General features: G+C 41.1%; 1 protein-coding gene across 1 annotated transcript in view; it reads right to left on the bottom strand.

Annotated features, from left to right (window-relative positions):
- pigg (phosphatidylinositol glycan anchor biosynthesis class G (EMM blood group)) overlaps positions 1–27,143 on the bottom strand; it is a 113,837-nt gene that overhangs the window by 38,580 nt on the left and 48,114 nt on the right. The window contains exons 6-8 of the mRNA XM_079669061.1: positions 25,612–25,824; positions 16,923–17,140; positions 15,246–15,530 (exon numbers count right to left, since the gene is read on the bottom strand). Of these exons, the coding sequence (XP_079525187.1) occupies positions 15,246–15,530; positions 16,923–17,140; positions 25,612–25,824 (716 nt within the window). The remainder of the gene's footprint in view (positions 1–15,245; positions 15,531–16,922; positions 17,141–25,611; positions 25,825–27,143) is intronic.

The following is a 27,143-nucleotide window of genomic DNA, read 5'->3' as shown; positions in this document are numbered from 1 at the left end:
TAATGGTGGTACAGGGGAGAGCCAGGTGGCTCAACCTGACCAACCTCCCAGACCGGGAAAAGGAGGATGTTCTTGACATGCCTATCGTTCCCGAGGGTATTTTCGGCTCCGCTTTAGTCTCGATGCAGTGGAGGTGTGAGTCGAAAAAGAAGGAAGATGAGGCCCTCCACCTCTGTCTCCCCCGAAGGGTCCAGCCGCTACCTGCGACGGTCTCGCGGCAGTCCTTCGCCCAAGTTGCCTCACGTCCTGCCCGGTTCAAGGTACAGAGGCAGCAGAGGCCACAGCCCGCCCCGAGTCCCCAGCCCAGGCAGGAGACGAGGACGAGCTGGCCGAGTAAATCTCCGGTTCCGGCAGCAGCCGTTCAGGCACAGCCGACTTAGATTTTCGGTCACCAGTCGAGGAAGAAGAAGCGGGCGGCCTGACTGCCTCCTCTCCTCTCCTCGGTGACACAGCTGGAAGTTCCCTGTTCCCCAGCTCCAGATGTGTTTTCGGGGTGCCACCAGGACCCCATCTTCCAGCCGCCTCGAGTGATGCCGCAACGCCATCCTCAAGTTCGTGCCAGATGCGAAACGGACTCAATAACCAGAGACAGCGACAATGTCGCATCCAGGCTTCAAGCCGAGGGCGCAGTCCAAAAAAAAAGAAAAATTGAAAAGAAAAACAATCAAAACAATAAACAGTCTGTCACCTGTCCATCTTTTGAGAGCAGCTACGGCCTCTCTCAAAAGGCGGATAATAGACGGGTCTGTGAAGGCACCACCGCCACGCGCTTGCGCAGTGCCGGCGGAGCTTTGAAGACACCACCGCCACGCACATGCGCAGTGTCGGCTGGGGTTATCAACCTGGGGTACCGCCGTGTTCAGATGCTAGAGGGCCCCATAACACGACTCAGAGGGAAAGAGACGTGACATCTCCGCTCGCTTTAAGGAGCGAAAGGTGGAAGATGCTCACAGCTTCTGCTTGGGTTTTCAAGACAGTAACACGGGGCTACAGGCTCCAATTCGCTGTCACCCCCGCTCGCTTCTCGGGCATTCTGTATTCACAAGCCCGGGAGAGTCAGCCCATATTCTGGAGCGAGAGATTCTCTCGCTACTAGAAAAGAAGGCTATATCTATAATACCCACCGAACAGAGTCAGGGCGGCTTTTATTCCAAGTATTTCCTCGTTCCCAAACGGGGAGGGAACGGAATTCGGCCAATATTGGATTTGAGAGCTCTGAACAAATATCTCAAAAGATACAGATTCAGAATGCTCACTCACACATCTCTGCTACGTCTCGTACGACAAAACGACGAGTTCACATCAGTCGATCTGAAAGAAGCGTATCGCCACATCCCAGTATATTACCCACACAGGAAATATCTGAGGATCGCATTTCAGGGTGTCTGTTACGAGTACAGAGTACTTCCCTTCGGTCTGTCTCTCAGTCCAAGAGTGTTTGTGCGTTGTACGGAAGCCGCGATAGCCCCGTTAAGACAACAGGGTATTCGCCTGGCAACCTACCTGGACGACTGGCTGCTTCTCACACTGTCGGAACTGGAGGCTATTACGCAGACAAATATCTTTGTAAAACACCTGCTCGACCTGGGTTTCATAATAAACACAGAAAAGAGCATGTTGTCCCCAGCCCAGACTGTACTCTTCCTGGGTCTACACCTGAACTCGGTGCCCTTTACAGCCCACCTGTCAGCAGAAATAGTGAAAGCTTTCAGAGCTTGTCTCGCTCATTTCCGGCTGCGCAAATATGTTCTCTTCAGATCATGTCTGCGGTTACTGTGGCTCATGGCGTCAGCCATCCTGGTGGTACGACTGGGACGCTTACACATGAGGGAGTTTCAGCGCTGGTTAGCCGCCCTCAGACTAAACCCCGCGCTTCATGGCGCGCGGAGAGTGATGGTCACTGTGAAATGCGTAATGGCACTGCGCCACTGGCTGCACCCGACTTTTCTAGTACGGGGCGTGCCTATGGGTGCTGTCACCACCGACGCATGTCTGACGGGCTGGGGAGGTATTTACGAAGGTCGACCGGTGAGGGGTAGAGAGCAGAGCCCTCCAACGGTCGCACATAAATTACCTGGAGCTTTTAGCGGTGTTCCTCACCCTGAAACGCTTTCTGCCTTTTCTCAGAGGACACCATGTCCTCGTGAGGACAGACAATACGACCACAATAGCGTATATAAACCGTCAAGGGGGTTTGCGTTCTCTCCAGTTACACATGCTGGCACGCAAACTGATCTTGGGGAGCTGCGGTCGTCTCCTCTCTCTGAGAGCGACGCACGTACCAGGAGTGATGAACCTCAGGGACCCCTGTATGCAGACTGGACTCTACATCCAATGGTTGTGAGTCAGCTCTGGGTGCGTTACGGCCGAGCCACGGTAGATCTGTTTGCATCAAAAGAAAATGCTCATTGTCAGCTGTTCTTTTCAATGCGCGATCTAAACGCACCGTTAGGCGTGGACGCGCTCGCGCGCGTTTGGCCTCCGGTCCTCCTGTACGCGTTCCCACCCCTGGCTCTGATACCCCCAACTCTGGCCAGAGTGAGAGAACAGCGCCACACACTGATCCTGATAGCTCCACACTGGCCTGCAATGTATTGGCTGGTGGAGATTTATCAGCTGCTGTGCGGAGAGCCGTGGCAGCTCCCCCTACGCAGGGACATACTGTCTCAGGCGGGGGGGACGATCTTTCACCCACACCCGGAGCGCCTGGCCCTATGGGCCTGGCCAGTGAGTGGTACAATCTGAATACAGTGGGTCTCCCGCAGAAGGTGATAAACACTATTCAGAGTGCAAGAGCTTCCTCCACCAGGTCTCTCTATGACTGTAAGTGGAGGGTGTTTGAGGAATGGTGCTTTCAAAAAGGGCACACCTCTTTTCAATGTCCTGTTGGGGTGATTTTATCATTTCTACAGGACCTAATTGATAAAAACAAAGCTTTTTCTACGATCAAAGTATACCTGGCTGCTATTGCTGCATGCCATGTGGGCTTTGAGGGTAAGACGGCTAGCCAACATCCTTTGGTTTGCCGTTTTATGAAGGGAGCTCGCAGGCTCCTCCCTGTTTCCAGGTCACTGGACTTGACAGTGGTTTTCGATGGGCTCACTCAAACCCCATTTGAACCTCTGGAAGGAGCTGACATGAAGCACCTGTCGCTGAAGACAGTGCTGTTACTGGCCCTGGCATCCGCCAAGCGAGTCAGTGATATTCATGCGTTCTCTGTACATCCTTCGTGCACTCAGTTTGCCCCGGGGCAACATTGACATTGAGGCATTTCCTCCGCCGCTGTGTTCCTCCGGTGAACAGCGGCCAAATTTGCTGTGTCCAGTTCGTGCTTTACGCACTTATATGGACAGGTCAAAAGAGTTTCGTTGTAGTGACCAACTCTTCATATCCTGGGCTAACCCTCAGAAGGGCAAGCCCTTTACCAAGCAATGGCTCTCCCAGTGGATTGTGGAAGCGATTGCTTTGGCCTATGTGAGTCAGGGTTTGCAGGCACCTACGGGTCTGCATGCTCATTCGACTCGTGGTCTGGCTACATCCTGGGCTTTGTTCAAGGGTGTTTCCATCCAAGACATTTGTGCAGCGGCGAGCTGGCCCTCGCCGCTCACTTTTGTCCGCTTTTACAGGCTAGACGTCTCTGCTCCTAGTGTGGCCCGAGCAGTGCTGGGCCCCGTCTTGAGTCAGAGCTCTACCTGTTCTGGTTGTTTTGGTGATTTTCGAGATAAGCTCGTCTGGCAATACGGGAGCTACAATATCCCATAGTGAGACATCGAACGGAGTGTTATGAATGAGAACTATAGGTTACTTACGTAACCCCAGTTCTCAGAGTAACATGTAGTAAGATGTCTCACCAGACGGCCCTCCTTGCTAAGGTGAAGCGAGAAGAGGGGCTTATTTTGAATGACGCTGCGACGTGGCGCAAGCTACTTATAGGGTGGGTGGATTCCCTGACGCTGACGTCAAGATCACCAGCCAATCAGGATTGGCGTAATGAGATTGATGCTTCTGTTTGCTCCGCGATGAGGCGCATCCCATAGTGAGACATCTCACTATATGTTACTCTGAGAACTGGGGTTACGTAAGTAACCTATAGTTTTATACTTGGGTTTTTTCAACCTGTGTCAGTTTTCTTTACACAACATGCAGTCAAATTAAATATTGAGTTCCGTTATTTTTGTTTCAAAAAAGAAAAACAACATCACTCAACTGTTGCAAATGTAGAGTCCACAGCTTGTAGGATGCATACATATTCATACCTTATGAGAATTTAGGCTGTTCTTTATGAAAAGGTGTTTGATAACTATCCATGTATTAAAGTTTTTTTTAACATGTCCTAGATTAAATAACCTGTATAAAACTAAATCATCACAGTTCTTTATCTTTATCCCACACATACAGTGGGGCAAAAAAGTATTTAGTCAGCCACCAATTGTGCAAGTTCTCCCACTTAAAAAGATGAGAGAGGCCTGTCATTTTCATCCTAGGTATACCTCAACTATGAGAGACAAAATGAGAAGAAAAGAGATCCAGAAAATCACATTGTCTGATTTTTAAAGAATTTATTTGCAAATTATGGTGGAAAATATGTATTTGGTCACCTACAAACAAACAAGATTTCTCTCACAGACCTGTAACTTCTTCTTTAAGAGCCTCCTCTGTCCTCCACTTGTTAACTGTATTAATGGCACCTGTTTGAACTTGTTATCAGTATAAAAGACACTTGTCCACAACCTCAAACAGTCACACTCCAAACTCCACTATGGCCAAGACCAAAGAGCTCTCAAAGGACACCAGAAACAAAATTGAATCTGCAATAGGTAAGCAGCTTTGTGTGAAGAAATCAACTGTGGGAGCAATTATTAGAAAATGGAAGACATACAAGACCACTGATAATCTCCCTCGATCTGGGGCTCCACGCAAGATCTCACCCTGTGGGGTCAAAATTATCACAAGAACGGTGAGCAAAAATCCCAGAACCACACGGGGGGACGTAGTCAATGACCTGCAGAGAGCTGGGACCAAAGTAACAAAGGCTAAACACTTGAGAATTCATTTTTCCGTCGATGATGGCAATCTGTCCAGGCCCTGAGGCAGCAAAGCAGCCCCAAACCATGATCCTCCCTCCACCATACTTCATAGTTGGGATGAGGTTTTGATGTTGGTGTGCTGTGCCTTTTTTTCTCCACACATAGCGTTGTGTGTTCCTTCCAAACAACTCAACTTTGGTTTCATCTGTCCACAGAATATTTACATCCAGGTGCTCTTTTGCAAACTTCAAATGTGCAGCAATGTTTTTTCTGGACAGCAGTGGCTTCCTCCATTTTATGACCAACTTATGCAGAAATCCAGGTAATTCCAAAGGGTTCACATACTTTTTCTTGCAACTGTATGAATTAAATCACTCAGTGAGGTGTTCTGTCAGAGAGAGTGATGTTTAGTTTACAGCAGCCTGTGACGGCCAATCATAGTTTACATGTCTTCCTTACTGTAAGCAGTTATGACAGAGCTGTTTGTGAAAGGTTATTTGTATGTTTTATTGTTCATATGGAAACCACTGTGTTCTGCTCACTGGTGAGCCTATGAATGAGTGTTAAGCACATCAGGCTGGCAGCCGTATGGGCATTGCACTACGGTAGTTGTTATTTGCACATTGTTAATCATGGGCAATGCATCCTTAAATTGTTTAACTGTGAGGTTTTATACAATTGTACTGTACTCTGGAGAGTTTTTTAAGGTAAAAAATAAACAGCATGGTGGGATGCGCAGTACTAGTAGAGAGAACCAAATATGTAAAGCACTTTTTTGTTAAAGTATGATTTGCTGCATTTAAGGGATAAAACAAAAATCCTCTGTCGTACCATATTGCAGTATCATTATTTTGTATCGAGTTGAATCGTTGAATCGCATCGTATCGCATAATGTTGAATTAAATCGTATCGAGCTGTATCACAACAGGGGTGAATCGTATCATATCGCATCGCCTGGTGTTTCAAATGTATCGTTAATGTATCGTATCGTGGCAAGTATCGAGATGTGCATTGCATCGGCCTCAGTGATGGAGATGCACATCTCTACTTTACACACACCAGACACTCTGTGTCATAAAGAGAGGAGGAGAACGCGTCAGGAAGACATGTTCTTCCAGCTCTCGTACAAAGATGAACTTTGAATTGAATGACCAGATGTTTACAGATGTACAATTAATGATTGTTTTTATATTTCCAATGACCAGACATGTGTTAAATAGTGGTGATAAATATATTTTGTCGGATCAGATTACACTATCACACTAAACAAAATAAATTAATTGATATTTTCAGATTATAAGGTATTGAATAAATAAGATATTTCTAATATTATAACAGATAATGTTAATGTTCCTACGTTTTAAATGCTTTTGACTAGTGATTGCCTTAAAGTAAATCTTTAAACTGCAAGCTGGTTTTGATTGTATAGTTTGATAAGTGAGATTAACTAATGGTTACATTTTAAAATATATTATTTTAAAATAGATGTTTTTGCTATTATGCATCTGTGTTTTATTCATTATTGTGCTTTTGACAAAAGATGATCTAAACGCTGATGAGAGATGTTTCAATCTTATTCTACTTTGTGATTGTTATTGATGTTGTGTAAGACCACACTGAAATCTGAAGACGCCTATTGATTTAAGTATAGAACAAATTATTATTAGACTAATGTTTTAAGGTTATCATAAATGATAAAAGGGTGAAACTGTTGGGGATTAATTCTGTCTTTACTCCTAGATATTTAACCTTATTGCGTTAATAACCAACCCTGACTCTGTTATCTCCTTGAAAGAATGTGCTGCTGCTCTCATTCTCAGTTTTATGACCGGTCAACTCTCGGTCACAGAGCCTAAGAGTGATTCAGTATCTCGAGATGTTGGGGATATCTCCAGTGTTCCCAGGTGTTTACGCACCATCCCCCAATATGTGGATTAACTTTCTGTAAACTAGTTAAAAAGGTCTATCGAGAGAGAGAGGGTGGGCAGAATTGATGTGGCAACCCACCCATGCAGTCAGAACCTCTGGCTGCTGTGACTTGTGATGTGAAATTCTCCGGCCGATACTTGTAATAAAACACCAGTGTTTGACATCAAAGCTCCAACTCTCCTCGTGTCTCTCTGAGTCCTGACTCTCCATTGCTGCAGAAGTTTCCCTTACAGTAAGTGTGCTTAATCATCCTCTAGCAGAAAAACTAAATCAGGAAACCTCTAATAAAATGTTTAGATGCTGCCCTTAATGCAGTCATTTGTCAAGCCAAAGCAAGGTCAGTTTTGCACTTTGATCTGAACTTTATAAGTGATTTTGTAATAAGACTTTACCTGACTTTGAATAAAAAAAATGTCTTTCACTTATTTCATTTCGGAACTTTGTTGCCCATTTTTTTCCTTCCAAGTATCAATTTGGAAGCATTTAAGTTAAAGGTAGCTGGAAACTGTAAAAAGAAATGCAAAATCGCCAACATCTGAATTTCTCTCAAAAGAAATTCAAAGAGGACTCCCTTTCAATTAATTACCAAGACCAATATAGTGTTAACCAGATGCATTTCATAATCTTCATATCTAAATTAGTTTGTCAGTTTTGAATTTTAGGATACAAGGAGTCTTAACTCCTCCTGGGATTTTAACCTTTGCTAACCATTTACCTGCACAGAAAACCTATATCACACAATACAGGACAGGGAATACCCCAAAAAGCATACTAGGGCCCCTTAAATTTGTCCTAATATGGTGACAGACATTTTAGGGAATACATCTGAGGAATTGATCATGAGAAAGGATCATGTAAATCACATGTGTCAAACTCAAGGCCCGGGGGCCAAATCAGGCCCTTGGTGGATTTAATTTCGGCCCACAGGATAATTTCTAATTACTATTAGATCTGGCCCGCCGGTATATTACACGCACGCCTTCACTCAACCCTGAGGATTTCCTCAGCTCAGCGCCTGACCCCAAACATTGATGAACTTGCACCCAAGATGAGATGCCAAGTATCTGGCTTGAACTAGCATCACAGAGCAGCACACTGAGTTTCAATGTTTCCTTTTGCATTTTTTTTCTTGCGACAACAGCGCATGTTTGTTTTTTTCTTTGAGGGAAATAGTTTTTTTGAAGCTGTTGTTGACCTGTGGAAAAATGTAATCATAAGAAATGAGTCTGGAAAAGCTGCAGATAGAGCCATAAGAAATGAATGCAACTGATTATTTAATGTTTAATGTTGTTTTTATAGGCAATAATTGAAGCTTTGTTAGTTCCAGGGTTAATATGTGCAACAAGTTCATTTCAATACGTTTTGCAATAAACATTGAACCAGTCCGGCCCTCGACCAGTACCGATTTTTTAATGTTGGCCCACTGTGTATTTGAGTTTGACACCCCTGAAAATCATTACATTGTGTTTTCCCTTACATTTTGTTGGCATAGTGTAATCTACAGATACAAAATGTATTGTTTGTATACTGCATGCTTAATGCTTTCATTGTTAGGTTGGCTTTATTTCTTTGCTCACCTTCATAAGTTGTGCACCAACTTTTTGTCTTTTACCTTTCCAGCTAAAGTGTGGTGATTTCTCAAGAATCCTCTGCTGGATGATGAAGCACACTTTACTAAGCTCAGTCATTACCCGCCAGCTGAGCTATGTGCAAATTCTTCTGACGTTTGTGTGACATTCAAACTGAAAGAAAAATATTCTACAGTCTTTTTCAAGGAAGCCCGAGCCACAGTATATTTCCTCCACATGCTCCCGAGTATAGATTTAGGAGTTTATTCCTTCACCCAACCTTAATGTGGATTCCTCCTGAATTCTTTTTTTTTACCCTATCAGCACTTTGCAAACTTCTCATAAGGGAAATGAGATATAACCTTTACAGATACATTATAATGAGCAAAGAGGTGCAGCAGTAAGAGGACTCATATTTTAGGCCAATTTAAACAAACACTAAAGACGGAAAGATTCCACCTTCTGAGTAACTAGTCCCATTATATTTGATATGCTTATATTATATTGCCCACATTTAGAGGAGCGATCTCAACATCGCATGCAATTACTTGTATTTGTTGAGGGTGCATTTTAACATGTCATACTTTAAGACGGAAATACATTAACATAAACAAGCCAAATAATTAAACTAATTAAATTTACAAGGCCTGGGCAAAGGCTAGGAAATCAGGCTCAGAGGTAGAATGGCTGTGATTTAGGCAGCTAAGAAATAGCTTCACATCATATATCAAAAGTGCTAAGTTTAAGTATTATCTGTCAGTTACCATAAAAAACCTGAATAATCCTAGAACATTTTGGAAAGCCATAAAATCGATATCCACCGGTGAGATCCGTAATGAGCTACCTCCTTGCCTTACCACAGAATCTGGCACTATATCGGACAAGGCCACTATGTTAAATTGTTTTAATGAGCTTTTTGTGTCCTGTGGCTCTCTGTTTGATTCTGCTTCTGTGATCACCACAGTCTGTGACTCTGAACAATGTGATCTGGAAAACCCTTTCAGTTTTACTCCTTTTACTGTTAATGTTGTTCATGAAGCCTTATCCAAGTTAGATCCTAAGAAACCGGCTGGTCCAGGCAACGTAGAACCTTTCTTTTTAAAGATAGCTGCAGATTTTATTGCTCCACCTCTCACTACTCTTTTTAACCTCTACCTCAGCACAAACACAATTCCAAAAATATGGAAGTCAGCTTATGTCCTGCCTTTGCTAAAAGGAGGAGAGGCAACTATTTTAAATAATTATAGGCCCATCTCTAAATTGTCAGTTCTGGCCAAGGTTCTTGAACACCTAGTGAGTGAACAGGTAAAGGAGTTTTTATGTACAAATGACATCCTATCTTTTTTATGTACAAATGACATCCTATCTAAACATCAGTCAGGTTTCAGAAAGCAACATAGCACCATCACTGCCACAATGATATTGCGAGTATTTTAGATAATAAGCAGAGCTGTGCAGCTCTATTTATTGATCTTTCCAAAGCGTTCGAAACCGTCGATCATCACATCTTGAAGCAGAGGCTCGTCAGTATCGGCATATCCAGCCATGCAGTGGGGTGGTTTGTGAACTACTCTCTGAAAGGTCCCAAAGTGTTCAATTTGATGGGCTCACTTCTGAGTGGTTAAACATTACAAATGGTGTTCCCCAAGGTTCTGTTTTAGGTTCACTTTTATTCTCCATCTATATCAACAGTTTAGGTGAAAATGTAGATGGAGCAACCTTACATTTTTATGCGGACGATACCGTGATGTATTGTACAGGTCCCTCCATTAAGGAGGCTGTTGTTAATATTATCCAGACGCAGCTCGCGGAGCTTAAGCTACTTTTAAATGTTGATAAAACTAAGGTAATGCTATTTTCAAAAGCTAAAAAGACACCAGAGACTGCTTTGGATATTGTGACTATACGCAAGAAAAAGTACTCGAGGTGGTTACCTGTTATAAATACCTTGATATCTGGCTTGATGATTGCCCCACTTTTAAACTTCAGGTCGATAATCTGCTTAGAAAGCTAAGGGTGAAGCTTGGTTTCTTTTTCAGAAACAAGTCCTGTTTCTCGCTTGAGGCCAGGAAAAGACTAGTCTGTGGCCTTTTTACCTGTGCTGGACTATGGGGATCTGATCTATATGAATGCACCTGCCCATTGACCTGCACAAGTAAGATGCTGCATATCACAGTGCACTGAGATTTGTTACTACAGTAACTGTAAAGTACTTACACATCACTGTACACTGCATACCAAGGCAAGTTTGCCATCACTTACTGTACGGAGGCTCAGTCACTGGTACATGTTCATATATAAAGCCATGTTGGGTAAACTCCCATCTTACATCTGCTCTCTGATCACACAGAGAGTTGCAAGCAGCTATTGTCTGAGATCGCATGATGTAGTCTTGTTGGATGTGCCAAGAGCAAGGACTGTCTTAGGTAAGACAGCTTTTATGTGAGCAGCTTCACTTGCTTGGAACAGTCTACAGCTAAAATTGAAACTGAGCAATTTCATTCCTCTAAATGTTTTTAAAGCAAGTCTAAATGAAATGCTCATTGAAACTATGGGTATTTGTAAATGTTGATAAGTATGTAAATGTAGCTTGTAAATATGTTGTACTGTATGATGTCCTCTATTGGACCAATCTGGTTAAATAAAGTTTTGAACTTAAATGAAATGAAATCTAAAAATACCATCAAAAACTCAATCACAAGTTTTGTATTTGTAGACCCCCTGTTTAGTGTTATCGCCCTTTGTTTGTTATTTGACAGCTTTTTCCATCAACCATGTTAGTGACTGTTTCCTTTGACATGTTCAATAATGTGCACCGGCAGTTTTGCTTCATGTTGCCTATTTCCATTCGTTGAACCTCATATTCAGTACAAAAACAACCATATAAATGTCTTTTAAAAAGGAGATAGTTAGCAAAAACTGGAATTCATCATAATATAGCCTATATTTGTAATAAAAAAGCTGAGTTTGTTTAATTTTAACAATGTGTTCACATAATATTGATCATAACTCTGTGTCATTTAATTAAAAAGATAAAGCTTGCGTGAATAAATTATTTTATTATTACTTATTTAGTCAAAATATAGCTAATAGGTTTTTAAAAGTTTTATTTGTGCCAGGTTTCAGTCTACGCGTGGTCAGGGAAGACCATCCCACACGAGCATAAAGGTTGCAGTGGTGGTGAGTCAAGGATTTGAGGTTTGTAATGAATCTCAGTGCATATCTTACAAAAGATTGAAAAAAATGCATCAGTTTATTATTTCAATGCAACAAATGTTTATGGAGAGCTAGTCTGGGCGACTGTGGCTGTGAGGGGGTGCGTCGTCTTTCAACCAGAAGGTTGTGGGTTTGATTCCAGCCCATGCAGTCAACATGTCGATGTATCCTTGGGCAAGATACTTAACCTGAGTTGCTCCCGTTGACATGGCCAACGGTGTGAGAATGTGTATGAATGTTAGTTCCTAGAGTAAGGTACACTGCTCTGTATGAATGGGTGAACGACATGTAGTATGTAAAGCGCTTTGAGGGGTCTTAAAGACTAGATAAAGCGCTATATAAGTACAGTCCATTTACCAATTTACATTTAGTGGGAAGTGACACAGCTCAGCCAAATAATACCTAAATACATTAATGGGCACACCTAGCTAAAGCAAATGCAACAGTCATTTTCAAGCCGTAGATGGTTTTGCACTGATATAAGTGATTTTATAATTTCACAAGACCCTACATGACTTTAGCTCATTTTCTATCCATTTTGCCTTTCATTTTCCAAACTTTTTTCTGCCTAAATGGGAACTCAAGCTGTACATGTATTTTATAAGAATTTAACTGAATTGAAAGGGATTGGAGATTATTAAGCTAGTCTCCTTCTTTTAATTCTCCACTTCTGTCCTCAGTTTATGTTTCTCTGCCAGTCCAGACAGCAGTTACTGGGCCTTGGGGGGGCTATAGTATGGAGATAAGCTACAGCCACTATTGGCTCCGGCTCTTCTCCTCAGCTGTGTTAAGAGATGACCCCCTACTTTCTCCTGAATATGCATTCAGCAAGGTTGTAAACACTCTCTCCATCAGATAATCATAGGACTAAATATGCTAAATCAGATAGTCAATCTGAACGTAACAGAACCTGAGGGTTGGTTTGGGCAGAGGCTGTGTCACTACGATGCATCAGCAAATGTTTTCGTCAATTATCCGGGCGTAACTTCCATCAATTGTAAGAGTATGACAGTAGTTCAAAGTTCTCCTGTGTATTCCTTGTGTTCTGGATTTTTGCTCCAGGAATATCCTCAGAACACTGAAAGATGTCCAGTAAGATGTAAGACTGGCAACATCTGAATTTATCTTAAAAGAAAAGTCAAAGAGGACTTGCTGCAAATTTGTTCGCACTGCAATTTTGCCTCTCTTTGGAAACTAAAAGGTAAAACGAAACTTTTCTAATGGAGAGCGTTTTGTCTTTGTTTTTTTATCGTGTCGAACTAGAATCACATTGTTGTCATCCTAATTTGTTTGCCAACTGCTATTGTGCTGTCTGTTTGTTTATAAAAAAACTAAAATAAAAAGTCAAATGGAGAGGTACATCCAGTTGTGGACAAACAATGATCCGGACAGATTCAATCCTTCTAGACTGGAACATCTTTGATATGGAGTGTAATGACTGCAGAGGTTATAAAGTCCTGCAAAGAAACAAGCTGTTTAAAATGATGGATTATGCTCATCAGTGTGTTTCAGGAAATGTGAGCTGGTTTGAATGTATTTTAAAAACAATGGGAGCCTGGGACTTCTGGGACACAGAGTGAACCTGCAGCAGAACAGACTGTAACAGCATCAGTTACAGAATCATCTCATTGTTGTTCTGTGGGAATTAGCAGTCCAACTCTGGAGTTTTAAAAAAATTGTTCATTAGGGTGGTCTTTAGTGCCATGTACATTTTCAAAATCATTTATTTTAAGCTCCAACCACCGGAATTCGTTATGATAGTCAATAAAACTCTCCTGGTGAATTGTATTTAAATTCCAACAACATTTACCCCTCCCACATCAACCTTGAAGTTTGAAACTATCAAAACAAATGACCCAAAAGTCAATTTGTTGGAGCAGATAGGCCAGCGGACCCTAAATGTTGCTAGTCATCAATATTTTACTTTTACTGCCTTTCACGGTTCATCCTCCGGGCTCTACGGCTGTCAGACGGCTGTTAGTCGGCTGTCAGATGGCTGTCAATGGTGAAACACGTTCATACTTAAATGTGAGAGCAGGCCTCCTCAGTTGGTTGTAATGGTAAAAAAAAAAACTTTGTCAAACAAATATATGGTAGCACAAACAGATAATAAAAGGCGAGCATGTATTGCTAGTCTGTCATCGGCTGTCCGATGGCTGTGAGTGGTGAAACTCATTCATACAAAGTGTGAGCACAGTCATACTCAGTTGGATGTGCTGGGAGCACTTTTTGTTGACAAATGGCTGCGAGGTGGCTCTACCCAGTGCCCTGCCAGAATATCTCTGCCGGAAAAAGGCACTATAGCCGCGTTCACACCGCAGTACTTTTCTTAGTTCCGATATAGTTCCGAAATGTCGCGTTCACACCAAAAAGAGCCGGAACTAAAATGAGTTCATCAGAACCTTTTTAACCCCCTTTTCCGTCCCTGCTAGAGAGCAGGTACTTTCGTGGGAGAAAAAGGTTCCTATGTCTGATTGGTTGGGCGGAATGCAAACCACGCCCCGTAAAACTCCCAAAAAGTTTTGGGAAGCTGCCATTTTATTATCCTCGCATTAGCATTATTAGCATTAGCCCAGCGCATAAACGCAAAGAGAATAACTTATGGCAACACAAAAGAAAACATGGGAGCGGTGGAGATGAGGCTGTGTCGGCGTTCTGGCGATTTACTCGGGAGGCTTCAGTAGGAGCTGCTGGGAGTCCCGGCAGTTCATGGGAACTAAAGAGTTCTCATGAACTAAGTTCTCATGAACCTTTGTGGGAAAAGTACTGCGGTGTGAATGCGCATGTGGACATGTGGACTCAAGCCCTAAGACAATATTATTTTATTGCTATTTAGTATTTATTTAAAGTTACATTTATGCATTAAAAATGTAAAAATTATATTGTATTAAATGTCAAACCATTTTCCTGTGCAATACCGGAGTGAAAAGGAGTAATTAAGGGGCTCTTTGCAATCATTCATGAAGACGCATGATAAGCTGTGCATACAGCCAAGCACTATTTGATTAAAATGAATGTTGGCCAAGGTCTCAAATGGACTAAGAAGCACTCGCTGAAACACTTCTTTTCAGCCCCTTATCGTGGAGTGATTTTTCACTTGTCACAGATCCAAGAAAATCTAGCAAACATTTATTTTTTTATCAGGACTTTGTTCCACAACATATTCAAGGGATTTAAGGCTGCTTTAGAAAATACTTTGCTAACTTAGCCAAATCACAAAAGAGCGAGCTATCGCCCCTGAGCCTCAGTGGATTTAGTAGATGTTCGCTCAAACTAATTCTTGTGTTTCTCTACCCGCAGGAATAGATAAATGAAATTTTGTATCTTTCAAACAGCAGCAAGTTATAATCTTTGTTATGAAGCAATCACAGACCAGCTGAACTTTTTAACTATTTATATTGAGGTTTTACATGCAGAAAAGGCAGCATGTTTGCACCTTTGAGGGCAAACATCTGTTCCAATCTGTACCTGTGTTTTGTTGTTGTTATATTCATCAAAAACTCACCTTCCCGTGAATCCTCGTCCCCAGGGGGAGTCTTCGTGTTACCAGAGAGACCAGAATACAAAACATTGCTGAGGAGAAGGCGACGGCGGCGAACACGAGTCCCCAGGAGAGGCTGCAGAAGTAACAGGAGCTCTCAGCAGATGTGCACACCAAGACGTGCACCGAGGCGAGCAGCAGGCACATGAGGTAGAAAGGCAGCGAGAGCAGAGCTGAGAGAACAGGAAGTTCCACCGCTGCGTCACCGCTCAGAGCCTCGGGCATAGCCAGCAGTAAGACCAGCAGGAGCTTCATGGCCGGGAGAGAAGAGGAACCTTGATCACTATTGGTTCAACTTATACAACCACAGAAACCCACAAAAAACAGACCATTTCTTTATTTTGGTAGATGACAGCACTGCCATCTAATCTGGACACTCATTAAGTATAATAGAGTGTGTCAGTACATGTTTAAAGTTAGGTAAGGGGTTTGTAATATTATGATGAAAGCATTTGGGAGCAATGTGGTGGTTCGCTGTACTGGATCCATTTGGGATTTGAACTCTCCATTCTCCAAGCCAAGGCCATACAGACTGAGCTACTACTGTCCCATATGTTCAAATTGTTGTATTTTTCAAGCAGTGCAATTGCATCCAAAGACGCCAATAGATGGAAATCTGCGCTAAACGTAGCATGTTAAAAATGGAATGAAACCTGTCAGTGTTGACATTTTCCTGATTTAACTGTCCTTCTGACTGCTGAATCAGAAATGGACGAAAATTGTTTAGCAGTCAGTCGGCACCCGTTCTCAATAATGAACATCTTAAATGCCAGTGAGTTTTAATCATTTGAAAGTTACACGGCAAGTAGATATCTTTGTGTATCAACAATAATGTTGCTGGCTTTTATGCCAAATTAAAATGCTCTGATTATTTGACTAATCGATCAGTCATTCGACAGGAATATAATACCCTCAGTGGTTCAGTACTTTTTCATGAAAACACGTCAGAAAATGTTATGCGTCATGAGATTTCCGGCTTTTCTCTGTTTTATATCCTGTTATACTGAATATCTTCATCAGATCAGACAAATCACACAAAATAAGACATTAAAATACATTACCTTGGACTATAAGATATTTGTGAAGGACATTTTCACAATTTTCTGATATTTTATGGATCAAACAATAATAATAAGAAGAAGATTCAACTTATTGTCATTATGTAGTAAAGTACTATGTAACAAAATGGTTTCTTTACATTTGACCCATCCTAGTGTTAGGAGCAGTGGGCTGCCATTATGTACGGTGCCCGGGGAGCAGTGTAGGGAACGGTGCCTTGCTCAGGGACACCTCGGTAGCACTGGGTCTTTCCGGGAGTTGAACTGGTGACCTTCCAGTTGCCAAGCCAAGTCCCTATGGACTTCGCCACCCACCGCCCAATAAATCAAGGAATGTAAAAAATGTATCTGCAGATTAATTGATAATAAAATATAATAGTTAGGTGCAGCCCGAAACTATCCAAACTCCATGACGCAGTAGTAAAGCTCCCGAAAATAATATAAACAAGAAAGATGGTCAATCAATCTTACCAAAGCTTTTTCTTCTAGCTTTTTTATGAAAACTACACTGCTAGGAACATTTCCTTCTAGACATTTCCTCATAGACCAGTCCTAAGGATATATTAAATTGTGCTGCACTAACCTGGAACACAAACACCATGCCTGCGATCATGGAGTACATGTCGTACTTGCCCAGCTGTTTGCTGAGAGCCGAGCTCATGGCAGCCAGGGCCTCCACATACTGCTTCAGGACCTTTTTGCCCATGTTGCTGAGCACCTCAGAGGTGTTGCCCTCCAGGAAGAGCTTCATCCAGCTCCCATGAGCCTTTTCTGCCACGCGGAACTGCTCGAAGCCTGCCTCTGGAATCAGACAGGGGACATCTGTATCAACAACTGGCAAAGTAGACTTAGAGGGAGCATTAAAAAGGATTACGGTAGTTGATTTTATGTTTGCTGTCATGTACTTAAAGACTTAAAACTTCTTGTTAGAACTTTTGCATTCATATGGATTAGTCCAAATGAGGACATTCGCAGCATTTCATTTATGAACTGGTGTCACGTATATTTTGCACTGTTTATTTGTCCCAAAATTTCATCTTTCAATTTAAAGTATCTCTGATACAATCAAACATTAAAGAGGCCCTATTGTGCTTTTGGGGTTTCCCCTCTCCCGTAGTGTGTTGTATAGTAATAGGTTTCGTTGCATGTAAATGGTCGGCAAAGGCTAAAATCCCAACATTTCCTCCAGAGGGAGTTTCTCTCCCAAGCACTTGCTTGAAACGCCTCAATTGGACTCCTTTGTTTACTTCCATAACATAGGGACATCACTATATAACACTTGCGGTTCTATTGGCTAGTGCTCTGACACATGATAGGCTGACGGGCGGGACATCTCTTAGTGGTTGACCGATTATAACAGAGATGGCCAGCTAACCATTCAGAGCAGAATAAGCTTGGACTTCACAACAGAAGAGCTGGTAGAAATGCATCCATTCTTTACTATTAGCTTAATAAATAAAAAAAAATTAAATCATAAAGAAGTGAAAAAAAGCAAAGACATTGGGAAGTGTTTTATCTCACAGAAAAGGTCTCCTCAGAGTGCTGCCTATCTTGCTGTATTTCATCATAAAGAAGATACGTGCCCTTTTTTTACCAATTCTTTCCTTATGAATGGGAGTCCACTAATCATATTAGACTTCATCAATCATTCTGAAGCATGTTGGATGGTTACAATGGAAATCTATTAACTTTCTTGTTCTGGTACCTGTGTCGATAATGTTACTTAAATTGAAAAGATAATAAAATGCCCGTGGTAAAAAACATTTAGTCCTGAAAAAGCAATGTATAATTTGTCAGGATTCTAACGATGACAAGCTACAGTATGACTCATTCACATGTTTACTCAAAGCAGACGAAATGGTGCCTGCTTTCATTTGACTTCAGTGCGTTAGGAACCTGCTCAAGGACACACACACACACACACACACACACACACACACACACACACACACACACACACACACACACACACACACACACACACACACACACACACACACACACACACACACACACACACACACACACACACACACACACACACACACACACACACACACACACACACACACACACACACACACACACACACACAGGTGATAAATAGTGAGTGTGGCTTTGCCAGACAGAGGGGTTGGTAGAAATATTAGAGCCTTAAGCCACAGGCATGAATCATACAATATCGATGGCCCCGGCCATGTTTCATCTGTCTAAGAGAGCAGGGATTGGTTAATGGGTCTCCGAGATGCCTAAGGTTAGAAGCACATGAAAAAAAAAAAAAAAATATGAAAATTGAACAAGGCGACAGTGATGGATCTAGAAATGTGTTTTATGATAAGAGTCGAAAGCGACCCCTCCCAGTGTTTCCCGCAGGATTTTGTGAGAATATGGTGGTTGGACTTTGGACCCTAGCAGTGTCACGGTACATTATTTTAAAGCATCATTCTGGTACACGTTGAGAGCATAATGCTTAGGTGGTTAGGGTTAGATTCATGAAGAGCTTCGTGTTCTTGTACAACATTTGAGTTTTTTTAATTGTGTGCCCAACTTCAGAGAAACAACCAAGCACACTTGTGTCAGTCATGTGATGGGGCCAAAGAATTAAAGCTAACTCAACTTTCCAGTGCGAACACTTGGATAAACCTTATTCAATTATTAGGCCTTGACATGATACTAATAGACACATCCAGTTGATTGTTCCATAAAAACCTTTTACCCACTGACCTAAATTGGGAAAAAGAGGTCGTTGTATATATATTTATCGCTTAAACCAACTTTACAGTATGAATAATTGGATAACCTTTTTTAAATTACCGGTTTAGACTGAGGGTTAGGCTAGGTTTCTTCAGGAACAAGTCCTGTTTCTCGCTTGAGGCCAGGAAAAGGCTAGTCACTGTGACTTTTTGACCTGTGCTGGACTCTGATCTATATGAATGCACCTGCCAATTGCCTGGTCAAGTTAGATGCTGCGTATCCCAGCGCACTGAGATTTGTGACAAACTGTAAAGCATTAACCCATCACTGTACACTGTATGCAAGGGCAGGTTTGCTGTCGCTAACTGTACGGAGGCTCAGTCACTGGTACATTTTCATATACAAAGCCATGTTAGGGAAACTTCCATCCTACATCTGCTCCCTGATCTCACAGCGAATTGTAAGTGGCTACTGCCTGAGATCGCATGCTGTTGTTTTATTAAATGTGCCAACTGCTAGGACTGTCTTAGGGAAGATATAGCATTTAGATGCACAGCTCCACTGTCATGGAACAGTCTGCAATTGAATTGGAAACTGAGCAATCTGGTGCCACTAAATGTTTTTAAAGCTCGGTTGCATGCTACTCAATCGGAAACTGTTGGTACCTGCACATGTGGATAGTTATATAAATTGTAAACCCTGTAATACTGCTCTATGATGTCCTTTTTGTTGTTCTGTTTATGTTTTTATGTTTCATGTGGAACCTACTTGAGCAGGTCTCCCTTGAAAAAGAGATCAATGATCTCAATGGGATACACCTGGATAAATAAAGGTTTGAAATGAAATGAAAGGAGACAAAGCAGCTTTGGGGCGGGGTTTATGGGAAACACAACGACTCTATAGGCCCAATGGTAGTAATCTTAATTACCTGAAGATCCAGGTATTTTCATACTTGAAAGACGGGCCATTTTGTCTTTGTGCACCACTGAGCAAATGACATAGGAATGAATAGGGCTCAGCCTCTAACGCTGCTTCCAATTATCATTAAACATCCATGATTCAGAATGAAAAACGTTGAGAGAACAAAACTTGTCCCAAAATGAAATGTAACCTTTTTAAGGGTCAACTCTCATGGACACTGAACCTAACCCCTTCGAAAGATGGGCCAAATTGGAGTTGTGTTTACAAACTACAACTGACAAGTCCTATTCATTGGGCCTTTGAATTGGGTTTTGGATAATGCACGATATAAATAAACGTGGTGCTATATACCGCAGGACAATAAATATGTATATGTTTGGTTATACTGTACCATTCCTCTGTGTTCGCGAAATCACACACCATGATGTAGGCAGATATTGAGGAAGACAGTGAAAAACAGAGCAGAGCTGTGTACTGAGAATATCTATCAGGGTTATTAGAGAAAACAATCTGGAATGAGATGTATCGGATTGTAAAAGAGGAGTCTAGGAGTCAGAAAATTCAAACTGTTCCCATTGGGAAAAGTGAGCTGACTTCAATTACTTTTACTTTGGATAAAGTTATTGCAATCTAGATTTCATTGAGATAACAGAGGGATTAAAAACATCAAATAAACAGCATTAAAAAAAGAAACAAGGCAGACAGATAACGTGAAGAGAGCTGTGCTGGCAGAGCAAGGTTGTGTAAACTTTGTATTACCAGAGTTGAACTTGAAAAAAAAAACTTGAAAGTGTCACTTTCATTGTTTGCAGGTTAGACAAAAGATAAGCGAATGCATAAACAATAGGGAAAAGTCCTAAATATATCCAATTGAGAGGAATAAATAACTTGAGAATTTCTGAGCATTAATACTCTTTTGAATTTTCTTTAAGACAGTAGGCAGATTTATTTTTAAAGAAAAACTTTTTTGATGTAAAGTTTGACCCCAACAGGTGTCCATCCTGCATTCTACTTCAAATATCATCCCAGGCGAAATTCCCAGCAGTGACAACTATGACATTCTGCATAAAAGCTTCATGATTACCCAAGTGGACTGATTCAAAAAAAAATCAACACATTCAAAATGTAGGTCTTCTGAAATAATCTCCATTTCATTCCATCACTATGGAAACCAGGGACCAAAATAGAGTAGAACATTTGCTGCGAGAGCGTTTCTTTTAATGGGTAAGTAAGAAGTTAGTTTGAAATCATGTTTGGAAAATGCAATGGTTGTTGTTTAGCGCATTTGCCTGTTAGTGACAAAACACATTTAGACAACATACTCTACATTTGGCTAACAATTCAGCATAAGAAGCATTAAAAAAAATGAGTACTGAAAATGTGACCATTATGCAAATGTCTGAAGGCCCTATGACGGCACAAATATGTGGTTAAATAATACTTGTTAAATATAACTTTTTAAGATAAGTAAAGTAATTATGTATATAAAGTAAATGTGGAAAATGTAATCTTAGAGTCTAGAAACATGATAGTAGCTTTGTGACGTCTTTAAGGCGCTGTGGTTCTTTGAGCTAAATGCTAATGTCATCATGCTAACAATAACAATGCTATTAGTGCATTTCATTTGAACTGGGAAGTCAGCTTTTCTAAGTTCCTAAATACAACCTGAATGCCATCTGAAGTTGCATTTGAATGTAAGAAAAACCTCTCCACCACGAACCTTGAATTGAATTCAAAGAAGGCTGCTCTGCTCCTCAACAGACGGAAAAACATAACTGATCAAGTGTTTGTAAGCCTTCTGTCTTTTTATTGTCCAATGAGATCAGTCTTACACACAGTGCTGTCCAACCTCTACGTGTAGACATTTTGCTATCGTGTTTACATGCGAAAAATACCTCTTATGCGTTATCAATTATCATGATTTCTCATTATTGAAAGCAATGGCTAACCTCGCGAGAACTGATATAGCTCACTGGGTTGTACTAGAGCGCGAAAAAGTTGGGTGTGACTGACATCATTCCCAGCTCTGACTGCTGACTTCTGAGATAAATCAAAGGCAGCATCACTTTCTGATGCTAAGCAGATAATTTGTTTACAAAGGTCACCATTTTAGTATGGTGTTTCCGCATGCTAAAATGTTTTAATTAGCTCTAAAGTTATAATTTAACTTTAGCGTTGGAGGTATTTGGTAAAGAAGCAAAGCAGTGAAGTCACTTACATTTTCACAAGATGTTGGCAGTAGTTATTTAAAGTCAGGGGGTTACCAAAGTGAGGGTGAGTTTAATATATTTGCTATATTTGACTGTAATGCAAACTAATGTTTGTTGAGACATTCAACTTGAAGTCTCAAATGTCACCCTCATTAAGAGGATCTACAAAAAGGATCTTCCTAAATGTAATGGTAATCCAACATAGTTTAAAGTCCGACTGTCCATATACAAACGTCAGGGCCATGTCCCTAGCATTGCTAAAAACGAGTATACAACACTTGGTTGGGCAGATGCTCCGTCAGACTGACTATGACTTACATACGTATTTTAATCTTCTATCCAATTCATATTCACACTATTTGAAGCTTATCCTACTAATTATGCAGTGAAGATTACACACTGATTGTCTCTCATATCCTGGGTGTTACATTAAATGTGTCCTTTCATGTTTGCTATGGACTTTTTTAGATTTTCTTAGTTGATGTTTTTGTTTATTTCAGTGTTCAGAAATGTCTCAGTATTAAACGTCAGCTGAGGCCTGTTAGCACCACAGACGACTACTATCATGTCAAAAATAATACTCTGTTCGCTATAAAAGTGATCAGTTAAAGAAGGGAGAAAAACATATATCTTGAAATGCCCAATTACATGTCCAATTATTTGCCAAACAAGGCAGTTACCAAAGAGTGTTCAGCCTTTCCTCCTTCCCTCCGTCTCATTTAGAAGAATGACATAAATGACTAACTGACCGATGTAGCATGAGGAATGGTAATCTCTGCCATTGTTGTGTGCAATGTTTGTGAAAATGAGGACCAGAGCCAGAGACAGGAGGCAGACAGATGAGAGAATGCGAGATGTATAATTCTGACAAGCAGTGTGACCCCGAGATAAAAGTAGGGAGCAGCACACAGCGAGGATATGTGCATGCATTTGCACAAAGAGTGGGCAGCATTTATGTTCAAGAACAGACCTCAGACAGCTTGTGCGTCTCCCATGAGGAGTTTTTGCAGCTGTAAGGTCATTTATTCACAAACTTAAAAAAACAAGTAAACAAATTTACATCTTGACACGACAGGGAAAGGTCTTCCTGTTTCTCTTTTAGATACTTTGCTTCTGGTGGGATTAGGTTTAGGTTTTCTTCTACATAGACCTGCTCTAGTATCATATTGTCAGTACAGTATTTATGACAGTTTTAGAGGAATTTTAGCAGCAACAAAATTGAAAAACATACCGTAAAATGAAAAATGTGGAGGATTATCAATCTTTATTTTTTTCAATCCGTTAACTAGCATTAAAGACCAGTTTTATCTTCATCCAAAACAAGTTCTAATTTCCAATTGGTGTTTTTTTTAATAAAGGATTTCAGTGTTGATGAGCTTTGGTGTGATGCAACGATTGAACTTGTAAGGAGATTCTCCCCTCGTGTTAATCAGACTGCTTCAGGTTAAACACTGCTTTGAAGTAGTCAACAACACTGTATGAATAATGAGGAGATGGACTTATAGCAAACCATTTCTGAGTCCATTAAGACTGTGCCATCTTTTTCAGCATGCACAAAACTGTGAGTGGAATGCAAATAAAACCATCATCTAAATCAACAATGATGCGCTAACAAGCTAACATACAGTATGTGGTCTTGATAGCTTATGGGTGCACATCACTTTTTTGCCCTGGTTTTCAAAGGAGCACCTGGAGATTTTGCTTGGTGCGCATCCTTAAAATGAAATAAACCGGACCTTTTGAGGGGTACTTGACTTTATGAAAGGGGGGGGGGTTCGCTAGTGAGCACGCTCATGAACTGTTTGCCGGTTACTGTGCGGAGCGCATAAAGCAGACCCTTCACGCGATAGCGAGGGGTAGAGCGAGGGATCGCAGATGCCGTCGTGCATGAATTAAAAAAATTAAACCTAAATGGCTCGCACTGTATTCCCTGATAGTAGTGTTAATTTCGTCAGCTATTTTTTTAATTTAGTTTTAGACTTAGTCCTGTGTTAAATTTCCTTTTTAGTTTTAGTCATATTTACGGTAGTCACCTTCATCCTGTTTTTATTTAGTCAAGTTTTAGTCGACTAAAAGTCTGAGCATTTTAGTCTTATTTTAGTCAAAGAAAACTAATTATTTGAGTCTACTTTTTGTCAATGAAAACTGTTGAGTCTTTTTTAGTCATCAGGTTATATAGAACATTTCAGTCAAATTAGTCTAGCCAAAACCAATAATTTGTCATTTTAGTCAAACTTATTTCACAATAAGATTATATCTTGTCCTTATTTGATGAAAAACACAGGTTTATTAAGACTGCAGCTTTGCAGAGAGTATCAGGTCAGGTTGTGGTGTTTTTACCAGCTGTGTTTCTTCCCTTCTGATAAAACAATGCATTTGCTTTTTCCCTCCGCCTCATGGTAGTGAATATGGGCCCAACTATCACATCGTTTATTTCTCCCAAGCAGTTGTGGCTTTAGAATTTTTCGTTGTCAGTCATTGTGACGGACAGGATTGTAACATTTCCGTCATAATAGGTGTATTCGGTTAACGCGACCACTGCTCCCAAGTCCTGTTGTTGCCATTTTATTTTCTGTTAAATAAGGTTTGTTAGATCTGAGCCTTCCTGACAGTTCACAGTGTGCCGCTGCCCGGTGTAATTCAAATGTACCGCCGAGCGCAGCACAGACACACAGCTGCTGCCCAGCCACAGCACCGGAAATGGAACTGCTGGGAGAAAAACTGACTATCAGAGATGTAACGTTATCTTTGATAATATTTCGTCTCCTCATTTTTCGTCAACGAAAGTAAAGAGAGATTTTGGCATAGTTTTTATTTAGTAAACTACATTTTCGTCTCGTCACTTTTCGTCAACGATATTGCATGATGATTTTGTAACAGTTATTGTTTACTGCCGTCGGTGCCGTCTCTTCATCGTCTCGTTTTCGTCATGGAAAAAAAGGTCGTTTTAGTCAACGAAATTAACACTACCTGATAGCAATCAATAAATCAAATGTTCCAATAAAAATGCATTAATTAATTATTTCTCTAGTCTTTTAGAAAAATATTGATAAGTTAAGCTTTAACTGTGATGAAGTAAACATCAAGATCTACAAGTAGAAGGTCACTGAGCTCATGTTACTTTTACAGTGCATATGCAGTTACCTGTCACACATAACGATTTATAAGAGGTAGTTAGCAGAATCTTGAATATCTGCTGGACTTTTATGCTTTGGCATTTCAAAAAGATGGCTTTTGAAGTTTAAGAAGGAGTAATGGGAACTGACTTGTTATGACAGATTCAATAGAGTAAGAACAAAATGGCTGTAAAGAACTCTTTCTGAAATTGAACTGTCTTCCCTCTATTGGCATTGCTCACACCGCAGTGTACATTAACAAATGCAGAGGTGGCGACTTTCCGACCTTCAATGAGTCCAAAGGTTGGACACAGGGAATTTGTAAACCTACCTTTTTCATAATCGGGTACGCTGTCTTTGAGCAGGCAGCTGAGCTGGTGGCCATTGAGATGCAGGAAGCGCAGCTGGTCTCGGAGTGAGGTCTCCTCCAGGACGCCCGGGATGATGCGGCCCACGCTGTTCAGAGATATGGGCAGGCCAAGGCCCAGAGCCAGGGTCGGAGGCAGGTCCACTTGCTCCACCACTCCAGGCTTCTCCATGCCCGCTGAGACCACAGGGCAGAAACACAAACAAGCAAAACAGTGAGGATACTTGGATTTCATTTTTCTAAGATTTAAAGCAATTGTTTTGAAACTCATTTGGAGATTTGTGGATTATATAATTTAATCAATTAGACAAAAACATTGCATGAGAGTATGTCGACTAATATTTTTTGAGGAAAGCACTGATAACTATCCTCTTTTTTATGTAGTTTGGTGGTATTATTGATTTGCTGTGTTGTTTTCTAAAGTTCACTTGTCCATCAGTCTGTACAAAATTCATGGAATCTGTTCAAACTGAATGTAAAAATCTGAATCTTCTTTATTTAATCCAAAAAATAGTAAAATAATTGTTCCCTTACAAACCTGCAGTGTCAGAAGCAGAAAGTCTCTACTGTGTTACATAGATCAGTGATGGGTAAAATAATAAGAACACAAGTCACATTGTATTACTTCAAACTACAAAGCAATTCAAACAAAACAAACTATTTGCATGATGGACACAGAGAAATTGATCAATTTTCAGCGTGTCTGATGTGGAAATTCACACAATAAGAGCTTGTCTAAAAGAATTTGGCAACACTCATCAAAATAAATGTAAAAAAGGATCTCCTTTCCCTAAAGTCATAAACATGACAACAACACTAACAGTGAAGAATCCCACGTATTTTTGTTATTTTGAAGTTGGAGATTATGTATAATGCATTTGACTGGGACATATCACTCTAATCTCAGCCTCTTACAGCATCTCCCTGATGCTGCTTCCTCTTCCCCTCAGGACAGTCAAGCTGCGGTCACAAGGAAAATGGCAGGAGCCTGGTGCAAAATCTACAGCCTTTTCCCCACTCGGCTTTCATTTTATTTAATTAAAAAGGCCTCTATTGTGCTCATTTACAGGTTTCTTTTTTGTATTTCATGCCTCTACTCAGTAGAGTCAACAGTGACATGTCTCCATGCTTTAATGTTCAGAAAGCTCTTTATTTTTCTCATACTGCCTGTGCTGCAGCATCTCTTTTCACCCTCTGTCTGAAACCATAGCTCTGATTGGTTAGCTGGCCTGTTCTGATGTGATTGGTCAATTGGTTAGAGATGTCCTGCCCCTTAGCCTATCATGTACAATGTGTTTGAGCGCTAGCCAATAGAAGCGCAAGTGTTACGTTTTGATGTCATTATGTTGCGGAAGTAAACAAAGGAGTCCAATGGAGGCGTTTCAGGCAGGCAGGTGTGTGGGCGAGAAACTCCCTCTGGAGGGAACACAGGGATTTCAGCCTTTGCAGACCATTTACATGCACACAAACCTATTCAAACCACTAGAGGAAGGGAA

Source organism: Notothenia rossii, assembly GCF_949606895.1.
Source record: "Notothenia rossii genome assembly, chromosome: 3".
Taxonomy (NCBI): Eukaryota; Metazoa; Chordata; class Actinopteri; order Perciformes; family Nototheniidae; genus Notothenia; species Notothenia rossii.
The sequence above is the reverse complement of the archived record's forward strand: the minus strand, read 5'-3'. Positions and strand labels throughout refer to the sequence as shown.